At 65.1% G+C, this 19,429-nt stretch overlaps 1 protein-coding gene across 6 annotated transcripts in view; it reads left to right on the top strand.

Annotated features, from left to right (window-relative positions):
- The window catches only part of PACS2 (phosphofurin acidic cluster sorting protein 2), a 28,852-nt gene that overhangs the window by 4,712 nt on the left and 4,711 nt on the right, over positions 1-19,429 (top strand). For 2 of the 6 annotated variants that reach the window (XM_034993274.1, XM_034993279.1), the window contains exons 3-22: positions 306-395; positions 1,482-1,607; positions 2,966-3,128; positions 3,646-3,719; positions 3,938-4,018; positions 5,192-5,251; positions 7,401-7,558; positions 9,228-9,318; positions 9,637-9,708; positions 10,262-10,404; positions 11,345-11,477; positions 11,757-11,861; positions 12,025-12,131; positions 12,361-12,515; positions 12,857-12,967; positions 13,286-13,394; positions 14,138-14,170; positions 17,297-17,339; positions 18,632-18,674; positions 18,824-18,959. In XM_034993274.1, the coding sequence (XP_034849165.1) occupies positions 306-395; positions 1,482-1,607; positions 2,966-3,128; positions 3,646-3,719; positions 3,938-4,018; positions 5,192-5,251; positions 7,401-7,558; positions 9,228-9,318; positions 9,637-9,708; positions 10,262-10,404; positions 11,345-11,477; positions 11,757-11,861; positions 12,025-12,131; positions 12,361-12,515; positions 12,857-12,967; positions 13,286-13,394; positions 14,138-14,170; positions 17,297-17,339; positions 18,632-18,674; positions 18,824-18,959 (2,033 nt within the window). The other 4 variants (XM_034993275.1, XM_034993278.1, XM_034993277.1 and 1 more) reach the window with 4 other exon arrangements.

Raw genomic sequence — 19,429 nt, 5'->3', positions numbered from 1 at the left:
ATTGTCCTGTGACCCCCCACACCCTGGCATTGTCCCGTGACCCCCACACCCCACTGCTGCATTTTTGGTAGTTACTTTAAATGTGGCAGTGAGTAATCTGGATCATCTAGGGGAGAACTAGAGGGTGACAGGATGGGGACGTTTCTAAGGCTCTTGACAAACCTCCCCAAGGGTGCGTTTGGGAATCCCGTGAGCTTATGCCTCCCACTGCCTGGTCTGTGGCTCTTCACGTGAGAGTCTGAGGGCAGTGGGTTTCACGGTGAGATGCCCCCTTGTGAATGAGCAGCCGTTTTGTTCTGTCCCAGGGCTCCAAACGGATCCTGCGGTCCCATGAGATTGTGCTGCCCCCCAGCGGACAAGTGGAGACCGACCTGGCGCTGACCTTCTCTCTGCAGGTGGGCCTGGCACGTGGGCAGGGGGCAGCGGCCCACCTTGCAGGGATGTTCTCCCCCAGTGTGCTGTCCTCCGAAATGTTAGAAGACGTGCGTGCTTTATTAGATCGCATTTTCCCTCCCGGTCCTGTGCTAAAGAATGTAGTGAGGCCCAAGCTCACTCTCAGAAAGTCGTTTTGGGGATGCCGGGCTGGCTCAGTCGGGAAAGCGTGTGACTCTTGATCTCGGGGTGGTGAGTTCGAGCCCCACATGGGGTGTAGAGATTACTTAAATAAGTAAATAAACAAACCCGAGAAAAAAGGCCATTTGGCTCCAGTGTTCAGAGAAGATGGGGAGGAACAGGGGACCTCAGTTTTGTAAGTTCTGACCCCTTTGAAGTACGTTAGGTGCCCCCTGCTTGCCCCACAGCATGAAGCAGAACCTCCTCCCCACGGACCCTCCAGAGCCCAGGTCTGTGGGTGGGAGCAGGCTGGCCCCAACCCACCCGCAGGGCGCTCATCCTGCCTCCGTTCCTCTTCGCACAGTTGTTTAAGGTGGGTGCTGTGCAGATTCGCAGACGTGCGTAACACACTGGGCTTAGCGTCGGCCTGGCTGTGCCCGGGGCGGGGGCACGTGACCCCAGCTCCGGCATCCCCTGCGGGGGCTTCTGGGGTCTGCGTGGAAGTTTTCTTTTGCGGGACCCGCTTTATCGGAGCGCGGCTTCCAAGACGTGCAGTTCGCGGTCTTTAAGCGCTGGCCAGCCGGGCACAGGCGTGCGGCTTCTGTGAGGTTAAGGGACGCGCTTGCGAGCCTCTGTTGGTGCACACGAGCCCTGCTCTCGCAGAAGCCCCCGTGGTGCTCTGATGGGCCACTGGACCAGCGCCACCTTGGGGTCACGCCCCTGCCGTCTGCGTCGTGGGCAGGGTCTCTGGCTGACCCCGCTGATGACCCAGAGGCCCTGGCCAGCTGCTCACGTCTGCCGGCAGTGGCTTTTCCCGTGTCCCCGACGGAGGCCCCCGGCGGCCCGGCGAGGAGCGAGCCTCCGGGCTCGTCGGTGCTGCGCTGGTGTGGCCACGGGGACAGACGGCAGCCTTGACCCCTTCTCTGCAGTACCCTCACTTCCTGAAGAGAGAAGGCAACAAGCTGCAGATCATGCTGCAGCGGAGAAAGCGCTACAAAAACCGAACGATCTTGGGCTACAAAACGCTGGCGGCGGGCTCCATCAACATGGCCGAGGTGAGCGTGTCCCCGCTCAGCCAGAGGCCCCCGTCGGGCCTCACCTGACGGCCTGTGGGTTCTGCCCAGCGTGGGTCCGTCCCGTGCCCCCCAGGGAGCGCGTCCTCCTGGGACACCCGCGTCCCCTTCCGTGGGCGCTGGCCCTGGCCCGTGGGCTGCCTAGGCGGGCGGCACGTGCTTGCTGTGGGGTGGGGGCGCGGGCTGTGAGCGTAAGGAAGTTCCCTGGTGAGGCGAGGAGGGGACCTTCATGCAAACGGAACTGACCAGCCGGCACCACCGTGTCTCGGAGGACCTGCCGTCCCGAGCTGTGGTTGGCAGCCAAGGCCCCTCGTGTCCTTTGTGCTTCAGGGCCGTCCCCGTCACGGGGTCGCGCTCAGGGCTGTCCAGGAACTGTGATGCTCAGGAACGCGGAGCTGTGTTGGTGCCCACCTGGGGCAGGGCAAGGCTGCCCCCACACCCCTCAGCCCTGCTCCTCTGGCCCAGGACCCCCATGCCCATGGCACCTGGTCAAGCCTGCAGGCCTCCTGCTTCCCCTCAAACCCTGCCTGCCTGATACTCCCAACAAGCGCCCTTCAGGCCGGTGGCACAGGTGTGGAGGGCGTGAGGAGGAAGACGGTGCACCTGCCTGTCCAGCTCTGCCTGTGCGTGGAGCCTTCCTAATTTGGTCTCTGAGATGGTAGCAGTCGCGGATGTTACCTTTCTCAAAAATTTCATTTTCGTACTCTACTCAAGGGCTGGCACCCCAAATCAGGCTCCCCAGATTAAAAATAATTGGGTCTATGAAATCCCAAAATTTGGATTTGGTCAAATGACCCCAAAGGCAGCTTGTAGGATGCAGAGGCTCCGGCCTGCAGGGGCGTCCTCGGAGTTGTCACCAGCCAGGGTGCGGGGGGGTGCGAGGGGGCGCGAAGGGGCGCGAAGGGGCGTGTGTCCCTGTCCCTGGTCTGCTTGAAATCTCTCATGACCCGAATGCCTCCAAGGACTCACCGGCCTGCTGTGTGTCGGCTCTGCCACACAAGACCCCCAGCCTGTGCAGACGGCCGGTCCTCCTTGGTCCCCACGGACGCGGGGCCCTGGACGCAGATCCCGGGATTGGTGGCCCCGAGCCGTAGCCTCACACACAGTCTGCTCCGCGCTGCAGCCCCTGGACAGGCGGGCTCAGACCCTCCCCTCCTCGACAGCCTTCAGTCCCCAGTGGCTGAGCCTGGCGCCGGCCCCCAGAGTCTTGACCAGTGTCCTCCTGCCCTGTGGGCGCGTCTCCTGCCTGCCCGTGGCCCTGCTCCCATGCACCCAGGAGGGGTGCTGCTGGGTGCTGGCCCTGCGCCTGGGCCCCTTCTAGAGCTGAGCCCTGCCCCCAGGTGATGCAGCACCCCTCCGAGGGCGGCCAGGTGCTGAGCCTCTGCAGCAGCATTAAGGAGGCGTCGGTCAAGGTGGCCGAGATCTGGGTCTTCTCCCTGTCCAGCCAGCCCATCGACCACGAGGACAGCGCCATGCAGGCGGGGCCCAAGGCCAAGTCCGCAGGTGAGTACAGCTGCAGGGGCTCCGCTTGGCTGCCTCCTGGCCCCCTTCCCGCGGGTCTGGGAAGCTGGGGAGGGACCACGAGGGTGTGCGGGTTTCCCTGGGGCTGGGTGAGCTCGCTGCGCCGGCGACATTGGGCACTCTGGGAGCCTGGGCTGCAGGCGTGCAAGCTCGGCGGTAGGCAAGAGGTCATGGGCCTGATGGTGGTGCCTTCCTGGGTCTGGGCACAGGTCCTGGCGTGGCTGTCAGCACCCTCGTGATGGCGGCCGCTGTCCCCCGGAGGTGCGGGAGGGCACGCAGGGGACCCAGTTGGGCACGCGATCCAGGCTGAAGCGCCTGAGGTCCATAGGGGCCACCGTGGGAGCGGGAAGCACGGGCCTGCCCCCTCCCCGAAGTCTGCCTGTGGGGGCTGTGCATGGCTCCCCGCGGGTCCAGGGGCCCGTCCTCTGGCCGCCGCCTCATCGCCAGGACACCGGTCGGAACCTCGAGGTGCTCCCCCTTCCGTTTGCTCATTCCATAGATAACTACTCGGAGGAGGAGTATGAGAGCTTCTCCTCTGAGCAGGAGGCCAGTGACGATGCCGTACAAGGGCAGGTAAGCCGGGGCCCCGTGCGCAGGACCGTGAGGCCGCGTGGGCCCCCAGACGCTCGGGGTGTGGACGGCCAGGGACCCCTGAGCTGCCGGCATGAGGGCGGCGCCGAGAGGGGGGTGGAGGCTGGGAGCTGGCCCCCTGCGTGTGCCCCGGGGCCCTGCCGCACGCCCACAGGTGCTCTGGGGGTGCCCTCTGCCAGTCCCTGTGCTTGTCTCCCCAGGACTTGGACGAGGAGGACTTCGATGTGGGGAAACCCAAGAAGCAGCGGCGATCGATAGTAAGAACGGCATCCATGACCAGGGTCGGTGGAAACTGGTTTTACTAACACTGGGGAAGGGCGGGGTTGGGGGGCTGGGGCCCCAGATTGGGCATCGGGATGGGAGGCGGCCGTCTCGGGGACCCCCCCACCGTGGCCTGGCTCTGCTGGCTTCTCCTGAGGCCCAGCCTCTTTGTGGGGCGTGAAGGCAGGGAGACCCCACGGCCTTGTGCTGGCGGGTGGGTTACGAGGTGCTGGTCATCGACCCGGGAAGCTTCACCGGCGGGGTCCTCGTGCTCATCCCAGACGGCAGGGAGGAGGTGGGACAACGGCCGTCCTGTTCAGGCTGCTCCACGAGCAGAGCTGGGGAGGCTATCTGCCTCCCGCCTGTGCCCAGTTAAGCCCCTCGTTTCTGCTCAGCGTCGGGCCCACCCGGCACGGGGGCCTCCGGGCTCTGGCCATCCCGCTTCTCCTCCAGGAGGAAAGCTCCAGGTGGAGGCCTTAGCCCGTCACAGAACGCCCACCACTGGGCACAGAGCCCTGGGCAGTCCCAGGGCCAAGCCGCTCCTGTGTGTGGGGCCGTGGCCCCAGGCCCGGGCTGTGCAGTGGGTGGCCCCGGAACCCTTGGGGCACAAGCCCAGCCCCAGAAACCTCTGCCCCCTCCTCTGGCAACGCTGGGAGGCCTGGGCCTGGTCCCGGTACAGTGGGTGGGGCGTGGCAGCACCTGTTTGAGCCTGGTTCGGGGCTCAGGGGCCTGACACCTAAGGAGGGGGTGTGGGAGTCCTTTATAGGGTCACCCCCTTGAGGGGGGCTGGGGCAGCTGCCTCACTCAGTGGCCAGAGCTCAGCCTCTGAGGCCCAGGGCAGCGCTGGGCACGGTGGAGCTTGGGCTCCCTCTGAGCCCTTGCCATCCGCCTGCCCCCCGTGTGCCCAGCCCTGAGTCCCGCTGGGGTGAGCTGGTGCCTCGGGCAGGGCCAGCAGCCTTGCTCACATGGAGGGAGAGACGGCGCACGCCCCCCCTCCGGCTCCTCCCCGGTCTGGTCCCAAGGCCAAGCGCAGCTGTGATGTCAAATGCTTGCAAAGGGGCTGGCGCCGTTGGCTGCCGAGAGCCGGGCTTGCGTGAGCCGTGGGGACCGTGCCTCCCTCCCGCCGAGCCTGCCCCGTCCTCCCAAGGGAAGCCGGCCCCTTGGGTTCTGATTCTGTCCTGCTTGTCTTGCAGCAACAAAACTTCAAGCAGAAGGTCGTGGCGTTGCTGCGGAGGTTCAAAGTGTCAGATGAGGTGAGTGACCCTCCCTGGACTGCCAGGCCCATGGCGTCCTGTGAGACCGGGGCTCTGGAGGCATCTGGGCCTCGTCCTGGCTCTGCCACTGACCGTCCCACCCCCGGGGCACCTCGAGGGCCGAGCCGAGGCCGCCAGCGCGTGTCTGCAGTCACAAGCCCGGGGACAGACCTGGGGGAGGCTGGATGTCATTTGGGGGTGTGACCATGCGTTTTGTGTTTTATGTCATTCTAAGTCGAGGGTATTTGGGGGCCGTTCCCGGTTAGTTTCTGCAAGACCCTGCCGCCGCACACACAGCCCCCCATCGACACGCTCTGACCTACAGCTTCCTTCCTTTAGCTGTTTTCCACTCTCCAAATTTGCTGGGATGGGTTTGTATACCTTTCATAACCACAAAACAATACCTCAGTTTTCCTTTTAACGTGGGCGTAAGAGAGTTGGCCCGCAGGTCCTGGATCACCCGGGAGAGGTGGCTGTAAGTGTCCACGTGTCACCGCCGCATGTGGTCGTCGCTGCACGGAGGGTGACGGCCGCTCGTCCACACACGTGAAGGGTCTTGCGGGCGTGGTGGTGGCCGGGCGGCAGCTCTCCTCAGACGCTGGAGCTGGAAACAGACCCATCTCAGCCTCAGTCCCCCCAGATCCGTCCACAGCTTCTGTAGGATCCCTGTCTGAGGACCGGCTCATCCCCACTCTGCACGGAAATGCAAGGGACCCGCAGTAAACAACAGTCTTGGAAGATAACAAGGTGGAAGGACTCACACTTGCTAATTGCACAACTCTCTAAGAGGTGCAGTAATCGAGACCGCGCGAGGGATTAGCGGTCAGTTTCCAACAAGGGTACCAAGACCACTCAATGGGGGAAAGTAGGCTTTTCAGCAGAAAGTAGTAATACAGCCAGGTGTCCACACGCACGAGGACCTCACACCACGTACAGAATTAACTCCAGACGGATCAAAGACCTAAACGTAAGCGCTTACATGATGAAACTCAGGAGAGTGATCTTGGCGCCCGGGGGCCGGGCCCTGTGGCTTAGACAGGACAGCGGACGCACAAGCCGCCAGAGGGAAACTGGTAAGTCAGAGCACATCAAAACGTAAACGCCTCTGTGCTCCGAACAGCCATCAGGGAGGTGAACTGTCACGTAGACGGTGTTTGCAAATTATAGATCCCGTGAGGGACCCGTGCCCACAAGGTGGAAGGCACCCTTACAACCCCAAATAAAGAGACAATCCGGAGAGAAATCAATTGTCCAGTTCAAGAGTTGGTCAGAGGCTCAGACTAGAGGTTTTCTCTGAGGAGGGACCTGGATAGCCAGCAAGCCCCTGAGAAGCTGCAGGGCGACCTCCTGAGGCCACAGAGAGTAGCCGTGACCTCGCAGGATAGAGTGTGGGGGTGCCGACGTCAGGGGGAGCAGCCGGACCTGCAGGGCTGACGGGAACACCCCGCGGGGCGGCCGCTGCGGAAGACAGCCTGGCAGTTCCTCCAAGTGTCAACTTCACGCTTAACCAGGGTCACCCCAGTGGTCCCGTACCTGGTATCCACCCCGTGAGATCCAGGATGTCCACATGAGGACTGAGGGACAGACAGTCCCAGGAGCTTCGTCTGTGGCAGCAAAGCCTGGAGCGTCTATCCGCTGGTGGCCAGCTAGACCCAGGCCACGTTCAGGGGCAGGCGGGTGCTGACGAGGACGGCACTGGAGGCAAACAGTGCGGACGCCTCCTGATAGGCACGCCTGAGTGGGAGGAGCCCCATGCCGAGGGTGACCATTTCTATGACGTTCTGGAGGAGGCCCATGCATGGGGATGGAAGTCAGCTCAGGGTTGGGGGGAACAGTGAGCGGGGAGAGGCCTTGGGGAGGGAGGCATCCCAAGCCCTGACTGCGGTGCGGACCCGTCCCAGGTGGGCTCCCTGCCCTGCACTCCTGCCGTGCATTTCTCTGTTGAAGTAGGAGCCACGAGGGGCAGAATGGCCGTGCCGTGCTCGGCACCCGGTGACTGGAGGTCCTAAAGGTCACCCCAGCGTCTGGCAGAACTGGGCTGGTAGCACATGCCGGAGAGAGAGTGCTTGGTGGCTCCGTGCCTTCTTGCTGTCTGTCCTGCCAAGGGGACCCCCCCAGACCAGCCCTCACACGTCTGACCTCCCTATAGGTCCTGGATTCAGAGCAGGACCCTGCAGAGCATGTCCCTGAGGCAGAGGAGGACCTGGACCTTCTGTATGACACGCTGGACATGGAGAACCCCAGTGACAGTGGCCCGGACCTGGAGGACGATGACAGTGTCCTCAGCACCCCCAAACCAAAGCTCAGGTGAGCACACCCACCACCTCCCTCTGCCGCCCGGCCCCAGCAGGGGCCACAGGGTATCATGCACTTGGGGACACGGGCTCTGGTCAGGGAGGAGGGGGTGGACGTGCATCCCAGCAGGCGGCCCAGGTTTGCGGTGTTTGTGGAGGGAAGTGACAGGGTCACGGCTACGTTCTGGAAAGATCTCTCTGGAATCCACTGGGAGCATGAAGACAGGAGACCGGTTAGGAGGCATTGGGGTCGTCCCTGCAAGAGGTCGTGGTGTCAGAGGTGGAGGGGTGAGAGCTCTGGGTGGGGAAGGCAGTCTTCCCAGGGTCTCGGCTGGGCCGAGCGCGGCATCTGTCACAGGAGGCAGCCAGCAGGTGGGGGGCCGTGGGGTTCTGTGCACTGGGGACACGGGGAGCTGGGGACTGCAGAGCATCCCTGTCCTCCAGGAGCCGGGTGCCAGCCTGGCTGGGGCAGGAGAGGGCAGGAGGCCCTGGGCTTGGGGTCAGGGGAGGCTTGACCCACGGGACCGAACAGCGTGTGGCTGCCAAGTGGGGGCCATGTTGGCGTCCAGAAGATCTGTGGCATTCTGGCTTTGCTTTTAATGCTTTTTTGTGTTGTTGTTTTTTTTTTTTTAAGACAGAGAGCATGAGCGGGAATGGGGGGAGGGGCGGAGGCGGAGGCGGAGGGAGAAGCAGGCTTCCCGCTGAGCAGGGAGCCCGATGCTGGGATCCTGGGATCATGACCTGAGCCGACGCTCATCCAACCGAACCACCCAGGCGCCCCTTAACTCTTTGATATGAGTCAGTGGGACAGAGATGCCCACGGGGAGGGTGGGCTTTCTGTGCAGCTGCTGACCTCCCGCCGCCCCACGTGGCCAGTCCCGTGTGGGCACGCCTGTGGCGTCCGTGGGCTCTGGTGTAGGTGTCAGTCACTGGCCTTCGCTGCAGATGCAGCTTGGGGGGTCCACTTACAGGCTCAGCGCCCCCTGTGTCATGCCTGCGGCCCCCCCACCGGCAGAACTGACAAGGCCGTTGAGGCACCTCGGGCTTTGCCGCCTTCAGCTGGAACAGGTCTCTGCTTCTGTCGTCCATGGGGTCACCTCGGCTGCCGGCCATGGGCCAGCTGGTGCTCACAGTCCCGGGGGGGGCTTGGGCACCTCCGGCCCTGGCCCTGCCCTCGCCTTTCCCTGTCCCTGGGGGCTCTATCACCAGACTGCCTGAGCCCCGCCCACCATTTCAGCCTGAACTGTGTTCTGAGTCTCTGAGTCTGAGCGCCGCCCCCCCGGCTGTCTGCTGGGGGCAGGGTGTTTGGCCTGCTGGCCTGGGGTCACCGGGTCCTGCTGATGGTGCCCTTGTGGCAGCCTTGAGCACGTTCCTGTGTTGCTGCGAGCTGGCCGTGGGCCTGAGGCTCCCCAGCCTTCTGCTGGTGGAGCTGCCCACCCGAGCCACCCGCCACCTTGCCCAGGGTAAAGGCCAAGAGTGGTGGGTTTCAGGGAGGCAGGTCTTATGCGGACGTCAAAGCCGGTGGAGGAGCCGAGAAGGGCGGCGCATTGTGTGGTGCTCAGCATCCTCCCCAGGGCCATGGTTCCCAGCCCTGCATGGCTGCCAGATGCCACGAGGACAGTGCCTACCCTTCAGTGGGGGGAGGGTCCTGGAGCGTGACCTCTCTCCGTCCCCACACCCAGGCCCTACTTCGAAGGGCTGTCACACTCCAGCTCGCAGACGGAAATCGGGAGCATCCACAGTGTCCGGAGCCACAAGGAGCCTCCGAGTCCCGTGAGCAGGCCAGGCCCGGCAGCCCCTCCCTCCTGGGGGGACCTCAGGCCAGGGGTGGGCCGTCCTGATCTCCCCGTCTCCCTGGGTCGCTCAGAGTGTTACTTACACTCGGTGTTACACTGTGCTCCTGGGTTTGTATGTGGCTGGAATCCCCTGCCCAATGCCACATGCCTGTCTTGGGGTGACCCTACACCCGCGGTCTAAGAAAGCCCCGGCCAGTCATCCCCGGCTGCTCCCAAGCCCAGGTCTCCCTGCCCGGAGGTGAGCCAGCCTGTGCCCACCATTGAACACATCTTGATGTCCATCTTGTCCACACAGGCCGACGTGCCTGAGAAGACTCGAGCCCTGGGAGGCAAGCAGCCAAGCGACAGCGTCTCGGACACGACCCACGTGAGCAGGCGCGGGACACGTGCATTGGGTCCAGCACAGAGCCCACTTACACACTGCCTTCAGGGCCGGCCTCGACATGGGGTCCTGAGCTCACACCTCCCGGGCCCAGTGCACAGAACCACAATGAGGGCGCCCCTGGGTTCACCCCCACCCCGAGGGACAGTCAGGGTCCGGAATCACCCTAGTTCTGGGAGGACAGGGGGTGCCCCCCTGCTTTGCTGAGCACAGGCCCCGTGAACACTATAGTTGACCCCTGTTGCCCTCATGGGGCTTCTTGAGGAAGGTGTCCTGGGCTGCAGGGCAGGTTTTAGGGAGGCTTGGGGGAGGCTTGGTGCTGGTCTCCCCTGGCAGCCAGGACCGGGAGCCCCATGGTTGGAAGCGGAGGTCAGCTCGGCTCCCCAGCGGAAGCATCTGTGCTGCATGTGGAGAGCTGTCAGCCTGAAACCAGCCTACACCCCACCCAAACCAGGGGCTCCTCGGGCCTGAGACTGGCCCCCGAGGGGAGGCTCCCGCAGGACGTGCCTACCATCGGGCCCCCTTCTCTGCATCTCAGAGCACACCCGCCCCCGGGGAGCAGCCCGCACAGCCCGAGGACAGCCCGGAGGTGGAGACCTCTGCTCTGGACGTGTTCACCGAGAAGCTGCCGCCCAGCGGGCGGATCACCAAGACGGAGTCCCTCGTCATCCCCTCCACCAGGTGACAGGATGCCCTGGGGAGGCTGTCGGCCAGGCATTGCCCACATGAGCCAGTGTGGCGGGCAGGGCCCCATGACTGGATGAGACTCACTTAGGAGCACAGAGATTTCAGGGCCTGCCCCAGAGGTCCACGTGGGACCCCACACACCCCTGTTTGTAGCTAGCTGCCAGCAGGCCTTCTGGGGCTGAGGTGTGGTCCCGGCTGCCCATCTCACGTTTTCCTGCCCCTGGCACTGTTCACTGGCACCTTATGGACCAGCGTAGCCCTGGTGCGGGAGGAGTGTGCCCAGCTGGGCCCAGAGTCCGGTGTGGTCAAGCACAGCAGCAGCCCCCGGGCAGCCTCCGGCACGGCAGCTCTGCGGGGCCAGGACCCTGCCCCTCACGGTGGGCATCACAGAGGAGGGCGTCGGGGTGGCAAGGACCTGGGCAGCTTCCCCGTGGGGGTCACTCCTGCGGCGTCTCTTACCCGCCCCCACTGCCGTCTCGGTCAGTCTGGGGGTCATCTGTGAGCCCCTCCCTGGGACGTGCTCCCCAGCCCGTCTTGTCTTCACCTTCCTTGGGCACCTGGCCGAGCTCCCAGCGCCCTCTGTACGGCCATGTGTGGCCACGGACTACCACACCCCCCAGGACCTGTGTTCCTGCCCTGAGACCCGCTAGGCTGGGGCCTTCTGCAGGCGGACAGCGGAGCCCCCTTCCTGGGGCCGTGGTTCCGTGCCGCCGGCACTCCCGTGTCATATCAGGCCTTATGTCCACGTGGAGCGCGCATGTGCCCAGTGTGTGCGTGGCCTCCACGTCAGCCCTTTGCCCCCAGAGGAGCCCACCCTGCCTGCCACCTGCCCTCCCACCCTCCGTGAACCCACCACAGCCCCGCCGCTGAGCAGCCCCCTTCCCTGGGGCGGCGAGCACGTGGGCCTGCCCCAGCCTGTGCTGCTCCCCGGCAGGTCCGAGGGGAAGCAGGCCGGCCGCCGGGGCCGGAGCACGTCCCTGAAGGAGCGGCAGCCCGCGCGGCCGCAGAACGAACGGGCCAACAGTCTGGACAATGAGCGCTGCCCGGACACGAGGAGCCAGCTGCAGGTGCGCACTCCGGGACAGGTCATGGGCAGAGGCCACGGCCGCCCAGATCTGACCCAGTGCTGGCAGCTCAAGGGGGAGGCGGCCCGGCCACCTTGCGGGCTGTGACGGTCCCACGGAGCCTTAAGCCCAGTGACCTGTCCGGTGCAAAGCCGAGTGCTTGAGCAAGAGCAGGGCCGGCCTCTCCTGCCCACTGCTGGGTGGCTGCTGGGGGTGGGGGTCAGCTGGAGGTGAGGGGCTGCAGCACCCCTCCCACCAGTGTGGATGGGCCTGTGTCTCCAGATCCCCAGGAAGACCGTGTATGACCAGTTAAACCACATCCTCATCTCTGATGACCAGCTCCCTGAAAACATCATTCTCGTCAACACCTCCGACTGGCAGGGGCAGGTGGGGAGGGGCCAGGCGTCCTCCCTGCGGTGGGAGTGGGGTGGGGTGGGGGGTGTCCCCTCCGCGGGGGGAGAGCCCGCGCCTGGCGTTGCGTGTCGTGGGGGTGCGGCGCTGACGGGAGGCGGGGTGGGGCGCTGAGGCTCACTCCGCGCCCTCGCCCCAGTTCCTGTCGGAGGTCCTGCAGAAGCACACGCTCCCCGTGGTGTGTACGTGCTCTGCCGCTGACGTCCAAGCGGCCTTCAGCACCATCGTCTCCAGAATACAGAGATAGTGAGTCCCGCTGCCACGGGGCGTCCGTCGGGGTCCCTGCATCCCAGGCTCGCCTGGGGCTGCGTCGGGGGCGCTGGTGGACCGCAGGCGTGCCCACCCACAGGCCCCCCACGGCCCGCCTTCCGTCCGGATCTGGGCGGTGGGGGGTCCCCGCGGCGGGGGGGACCTGGCAGCAAGCACGGCTCCCTGAGGCATCTGTCCCCTCTCTGTCCTGCCCCCGGGGCCACAGCTGCAACTGTAACTCACAGCCGCCGACCCCCGTGAAGATCGCCGTGGCGGGAGCGCAGCATTACCTCAGCGCTATCCTGCGGCTCTTCGTGGAGCAGCTGTCCCACAAGACCCCCGACTGGCTGGGCTACATGCGCTTTCTCATCATCCCGCTGGGTGAGAGGCTCTCGCGGGGGGGCAGGCGTGGAGCGCTCGCCCCTGCGCTGGGCACCCTTGGGGCCCCGCACCCCGTCGTCGGGCTAACTCGATGCTGTTGTCAGAAGCAGGGCAGGGTGGTCGCGAGTCCTTGTAAACGACCAAACCCCGTGGAACGTGGCTCCGCATCTGTGGCTCGCACGACGTGTTACTGGGAGGCGCCGGGTCCCAGGGGAGGGGCTGCCTGGCACCCCAGCACCCTCTGTGGTCCGCAGCGGCGCCCCCGCCCCCAGGAGCAGGGAGGGGCTTCGAGGGCCCACAGAGCGGGCCCTGCAGCCTGACCCTCTCCCCTGGGCTCGCAGGTTCCCACCCCGTGGCCAGGTACCTGGGCTCCGTGGACTACCGCTACAACAACTTCTTCCAGGACCTGGCCTGGAGAGACCTGTTCAACAAGCTGGAGGCCCAGAGCGCCGGTGAGGCCTGGGGCCAGCCGGCCGGGTGGGGGCTGCCCTCGCATCCTGCCTCCAGGAGCCGCCACGCCTCCGGGAGCAGAAGTGGGGCCTCAGCCAGGTGCTCCCCACTGGCCGCCATGGGCCTCAGAGCTGGCTGGCCATGGGGTCCCGGACGAGGGCTCCCAGGGATCCGGAGGAGCCGTGAGGGCAGGGGGGGCCCTCAGCTGCCCCCAGCATTCCCACTGCTCCCAGGCTGGGAGCTGGGTGGCCCTGGGGGCACCGTGTGGGGTGAGAGGGGAGTGTGGCACCCCACGGACCCTGCCCGGCCTTCTCGTGCAGTGCAGGACACACCGGACATCGTGTCGAGGATCACCCAGTACATCGCAGGCGCCAACTGTGCCCACCAGCTGCCCATCGCAGAGGCCATGCTGACCTACAAGCAGAAGAGGTACCTCGCTGGGCCCTGGGCAGGGCGGGGTGTGCGGGAGGGCGGGGGCGCCGGCTCCGCGCCCCAGACGCGGGCCACCCCCAGCTGCCGGCCCTCCGTGGGCCTCCCTGCCCGCGGCTGGTCTCAGAGCCTTCGGACAGCACCGGGGGGCTCGTTGGGACGGTCATCAGGGACAGACCTGGTTGGCCAAGGGACGGAACCCAGGCTGGGCTTGGGGGGAACGACGTGAGAGGGCCTGGCAGCCCCAGGTCCTCCTCTGAGTTGGTTAGAAGGCACTGGTCGATCTTTCTCTATTTTGTACGTTGGAATTTTCCATAATGAAGATTAAAGGAACAACTGTCATGCGTCCCTGTCCTAGTGGTGACCTACTCACGGGAACGCAGGCCTGGGCTCCCTCAACCTCCTGGGCTTCCCGGGCCCGGAGACACGTTCTTGTCCTGACCCCGGGCAGGACGGCGGGCAGGAGCGGGGGGCCACCACCGAGGCCGGGCGGAGGTCTGGCTGCCGGCCCGCAAGGGCAGACGGCCAGTGCAGGGAGGGTGGGCCGAAGGGCCGACTCTGCGAAGTGTCTGGGCTCCTGTCCGCGGGACGCTCTGCGGCTCTCCCGGCGTGGGGGTAGGAAATTCAGCTGACGCGTCGGCGAGCTGCAGTGGCTGTGTGGGCCCCGAGCTGGAAGCCGCGACGTGCGTGCTGAGCACATAATAACATGTCTGTGTTTTCTCTTTTGGTGGCTTTCTGAAAAGGAAAAAGAACTTTCATTTTGACTTTACCCTCAGGTACCGCTGTCCCTGGGTCTGCGTCCCTGTGTCCCCAGGCTGGTCTTTAGGGCTGTTTAGCAGTATGAGCAGCTGGGGGCCGTCTCGTACCCTGCCACCTGTCAGGCAGGGCCCTCCACTGAGCGGCAGGTGGGTGGGTGCCCCGAGCCAGGACTTTGCTCTCCGGCCCCCACCCAGCTCGAAGGGCAGGCTGTCCTCTGTCCGCTGCAGTCCAGAGTTTGAGTCGAAGAAGCGGCCAAGTTGACCCCCCCGTGAGTGAGTATCTGTGTTTCTGAAGCCCTGGGCACCACCTCTTGCAGTAGAAGCAGGTGCTTGGGGTCTTACCACGAGTCACTGGCCACTGATGCCATGTCTGGACTTTCGTCCCACCACCTTGTAGCTGATGACCTGACTCATTGCTGCCGATTCTGCACGTGGGGACGTGCAGGCCAAAGGGTGGGGGGCCCGCCAGATGGCGCACACTCCCAGCCTGGCTCTGGGTCCTGCGCCCGGGGCTGCAGAGAGCGGCACAGAGGGTCTCCCGGCCGAGTTTTGTGGCTCAACTGGGCAGGTGGCCAGACCGCGGAGACCCCCACGTGCAGTGAGGGGCTTTTCACCTGCAGGTGGCTCCTCCCTTGAAAACCTACATGTTGGGAGCCACACTCCGAGGCGCCCCCAGAGCTGCCCTTTCATTTGGGGTTCCCCTTTCTTGTCCTGGCAGCCTGCCTGCCGGGCCCCCCTCAGGGCACCGCTCCACCCTGGGTCTTGGGTTCTTTCTCTCCTGGGAAAGCCCGCCAGCCCAGGGTCGCTGAGCCCGAGGCAGCCTCCTTGCTGGACAGACCAGGAGGAGGGGTCTGTGTCCCTATGTGGCCCTGCTAAACGAGCCTCTGTGAGCTAAAGAAAGACCAGCCGTGGCGTGCCCCGTGACTGCTCGAGCCGCCCTGGGCGCCATCCTGCGGACGCCCGCAGCCTGCTTTGCTGCCTGGCACCAGCCCCTCGTTTCTCCAGCCCGGGCTTTAGGGGACCCTGGCCCTCGTCCCATGACTCCTGCCCCCACCTCCGCGTCACAGTGGTGACACCGGCCCCTGGGTTGGGGCCCCAGGGAGGCCCAGTGTGTTGGCCACCCTTGGAGCCTGGGACCAGGAGGTCAGCAGGCCACCTCTGTCTGCTGTGGGTCAGGAGACCCAGGAGAGGGTAGGCGGTGGACATGGCCCTCGGGGCCCCATCTCCTCCTGCCCCCGTGAGAGCACCTGCAGGGAGGCTCTAGACCGCACGCAGCGCCTGGCCTGACCTCAGACCACGCCTGCGGCGTGCGGCCCCAACAGCTGCCTCGGGTCCCCTGGGGGTGGGGGTGACGTCCAGGGCACTATGTCCTCAGGCCCTCCCAGCTCTGTGCTCCCAGCGTTGAGCTGAGGCATGCTTGTGCTCCCCCCACGTGGTCTCATGAGCCACAGGCCCAGGGGCCCCCACCATGGAGCCACACGTATGAGCCTTAGGAGTTCTGACCCATGCCCCGCCCGAGACACGCGTGCTCCCTCTGCGTCCAGAGTTCAGGTGGCGAGGCCTCAGTGGCAAGCCGGTGTCACCCCTGTCCCGCTGGGCGCGCGTCAAGTGCTGAATGTTGTCTGCATGGCCAGGGCTCAGCTTGGCTTCTCAGAGTCCAGCAGCATCCCTGTGTGGTGGCGTTCCCCCGCGGCCCCGCCAGGCCCTCGCCTGCCTCCCTGCGTGCTGCTCTTGGGGAGGGTCCTGGACCCCTGTGGGCTGGAGCCTCCCCCGCCCTCGGCCGGGGGCCCATGAGGACCTCGCATGCGAAAGCCGGCCTGGGCACGGGGTTCGAATTGCTGTGTTACCTGTGGATAAGCTCTGTTCCCCCCAGGTCAGAAAGGCTGGGGATTTGGCCATATTCAGTGGGATGGCCCAAATCTGTAGGTTCTTTTATCCAGAAACGTTTGCCAGGTCGTCCTCGGAGGTGTGATGGGCGGTGCCGGGGCAGAGGCCGTGGTCCCTGTGTCCAGGTGGCGCCCAGGGGCCTGCCAGCCCGGTCCCCTCATGCGGGTGCTGTGCCGCAGGGTGAGGACAGCGCCTCCTGCTGGCACCGGCCTTGGGCGCCCGGTGTGCTTTCCCTGGGGGGCACTGGCCGGGCGCCCGCCTCCTTCCCGACAGGAGCAGGGCTGGGGGGATGGCCTGAGAGCCAGGGAAGCTGGGGCAAGGAGGCGCCCCCCTTCTCTGAGGTCACAGGAGGCCCAGGAGGCCCAGAACTGGCCCTGCCCGGTGGGTTTTCCCAAAGGCCAGGAGTTGCTCTTACAGCAGCCAGGGAGCCTGGTGCCCAAGCACCCTGTCCCCCACCGGGAGAGCCACTCAGGCCCCAGCCCCGCGGTGGAGACCAGTCATTGCAGAGCCAGCTGCAGGGATGAGCTGCAGGACTGGCCTGGCCCACGGAACTCAGATGCTGGTTTGCGTCCCCTTGGCTGCTGCCCCCACCCCCCCCACCCCCTGCCCTGGAGGGACCTCTGACATGCCTGCCTGCCCCAGCAATCCCAGGGAAGGCAAGGCTCTCCTAGAAGACATGGGTGCCCAGTCCAGACAGAACCTTACGGCCGCCCGTGCTGGCCGGCCTCCTACAGCAGCACGGCCCCGAAGCCTCAGTCTCCCCTTCAGGCTGCTCTTGGGGTGGCACTCTGCCAGAGCATGGTGTGTGCACCCCACCCCCGAGGTCGGAGGCCTGGAAATTGCCCCTGCCCTGTCTCTCTGGTTGGTGTGGACTTTACCTAGACTGTCCAGGAGAAAACCTCCACACTCTGGCTTTCGGTCACCCCCCGATCACTGGAGGAAGCCCAGACTGTCCCATGGGGGGGTCCTGGGGCACATGCAGCAAGCTGTCGTCTTGGGGCTGTGTGGAAACAGAGGCCTGCAGGGTTAGCAGAAAGGCGGTCGGGCCTGGACACCAGGCCCCTGGGCTGGAGAAGCTGGTTCCTGCACAGCTTCCCACAGGCCTCTTGACCTCAGCTGCAGGGAGCTGAGCTGAGGGTCGGAGGGCCAGGCCAGGCACTGCAGGGATGGGTGTGGGCATGGCATGGGCGGCATGAGGCCCTGGCTGCTGCCTGCCTGGTGGAGTGAGAGGTAACTGTCTGTGTTTCTTGTTCTTAGCCCTGACGAAGAGTCCTCTCAAAAGTTCATTCCCTTCGTAGGGGTGAGTACTTCTCTGGTGGGGCTCTTGCCGTACCCGAGGCATTCTTCCCGTGTGGCTGGCTTTACCTGCATGGGAAATGACCAATCTGCCAAACTTTTTTTTATAAAGTCTGGTTTTGCATTAACTTGATATGTTCAAGAACCTTCTTCACCAATTTGAGCTGAGTGCGCCTTTAAATCAACCCCCCCATCTTAAAGCTCATTGTTTCCTTCCTATGTTGAGTAGGGCTAGGCCCAGAGGTGGTCACTGCCCCCGGCTCTGCTTGGAGGCTGACAGGTGCAGGCAAACAGTTCACCTGGAGGCGAGGGCTCAGTGCTCAGCGCTCAGCATGTCCTGGGCACACGGGCTGTGTCAGACTCGGCTGTGGGTGGGCGCCCAGGGTCAGCAGGGTCTGGGGACAGGTCCCACTGGGATGGGGCAGAGTGGTGCTTCTGTCCCTTAGGAGCTATAGGACAGGAAGGGGTGCCTCCCGTGCCAGCCTGCCCAGCTGGGAGTGTGGTTTGCAGATTGGGAGGTTTGTCTTTTTTCCCACGGCTGAGGATTAACAGCTGCTCCGTGCTGGCTGGAGGGGCCACTGCCGTGAGTTTTCATAGCCGGGAACCTTGCTCGTGGCCTGCAGCCCCGGCATCTGCTGTAAGAGCCATGGGCAGTTTGGCAGACGGGGCCACCGGGCAGAGCAGGACGTCCACGCTGTCGTTTACCCTGGCCGGCCGTCAGGGCAGCTCGCAACCCTCTTGGGACGGAGTTAGTCCAGGACAGCCTGTCTCGGGGAACCTTCTGGAGTGACAGGAGGGTCCTGACCCACTGGATGCAGCAGCTCCAAACACCCTGTGGACACTGGAAGCACCCGTGTGACGGAGACATAAGTTGTCACTTCATTTACTTTTACGTGGCTCCCACACCGGTCAGCCCATGTGGCGCCTGGTGCAGGCCCTAGCTGGGCAGGGGCCCCTCACACCAGGCCAGCCGTGGGCTCAGGGTTTGTGGAGGGGCCGCAGGGTGGGCCCTGTGCCCCCGCCCCAGTGTGCAGGATGACCCGGGAGGGTGCTTCTGCAGCCCTGTCCTGCACAGGGACACTCAGCCACGGCCCATGCCACCCTGGGCTCAGCTCTGCTGCAAAGACAGGAAGAACCGGGACCCTGCCCCTGGCCCGGAGCTCCCGGGAGGGTGGGGCATGGCAGCCGGGCGCCCTCGGGGAGACAGCACTCGTCGTCTGTCTGGAGCCCAGCACCTGGGCGGGAGGGCTGGTGACTCTCCAGGCTGCTGCCAGCCGGCATCCCATTGCCTTCCAGGTGGTGAAAGTTGGAATAGTGGAACCGTCCTCAGCCACGTCAGGTAGCCCCATGCTCCCTGCCCGCGGGGCCAGGAAGGGGAGGGCGCCCCACCGTGGGAGGCCTGGCAGCCCCTCCCCTCCCCTCCCCCCGTGGCTGCTCGGGGGGACAGAGGCAGAGGGGAGCTCAACGCTGCCCAACTCCTTCCCAAAGGTGACTCAGATGACGCGGCCCCCTCGGGCTCCAGCGTGCTCTCATCCACCCCACCGTCCATGTCTCCCGCGGCCAAGGAAGCCTCACCCACCCCGCCTTCCTCCCCGTCAGTGAGCGGGGGCCTGTCTTCCCCCAGGTAAACGTGGCCGCACGAGGCAGGCGCCCCACCCCATCCTGACTTGAGCTCGCCCCTGATGCAGCGGGGCCTCGGGTTAGAGAGCACTGAGAACCACTCATGGCCACGGCCATGGCCGTGGCCGCACCTCTGGGATGCCAGCAAGCTGAGGGTCTGGCCGGAGGGGGTGCTCAGAACAGCCATTGGGAAGACACGGGTTTGCTGGGGCCAGGTGCCTCATTGGGTGGGGGTGGCCCAGGTTCTGACTGGCTTAGGAGATTTGTCCCCCTCCCCCCAGCCCTGGGGGCACTAGGGACAGAAACCACACGGAGTAAGTGACTGGGGGACTCTGCATGCAGACAGGGTCGGGAGACTGAGATGTGGGTAGAAGCTATGGGAGCCAGGAGGTGGGGTGGTCAGCAGCCCCTCCCAGCCACCCTCGGGTCTTTGGTGAGCAGAACTCACCCACACCCCCAAGGGCCACAGGGTCC

Source organism: Mirounga leonina, unplaced genomic scaffold, assembly GCF_011800145.1.
Source record: "Mirounga leonina isolate KUSES-001 unplaced genomic scaffold, KU_Mleo_1.0 Mir_82, whole genome shotgun sequence".
Lineage (NCBI taxonomy): Eukaryota > Metazoa > Chordata > Mammalia > Carnivora > Phocidae > Mirounga > Mirounga leonina.
Note: the sequence above shows the minus strand (reverse complement) of the source record. Positions and strands in the feature narration are given on the sequence as shown.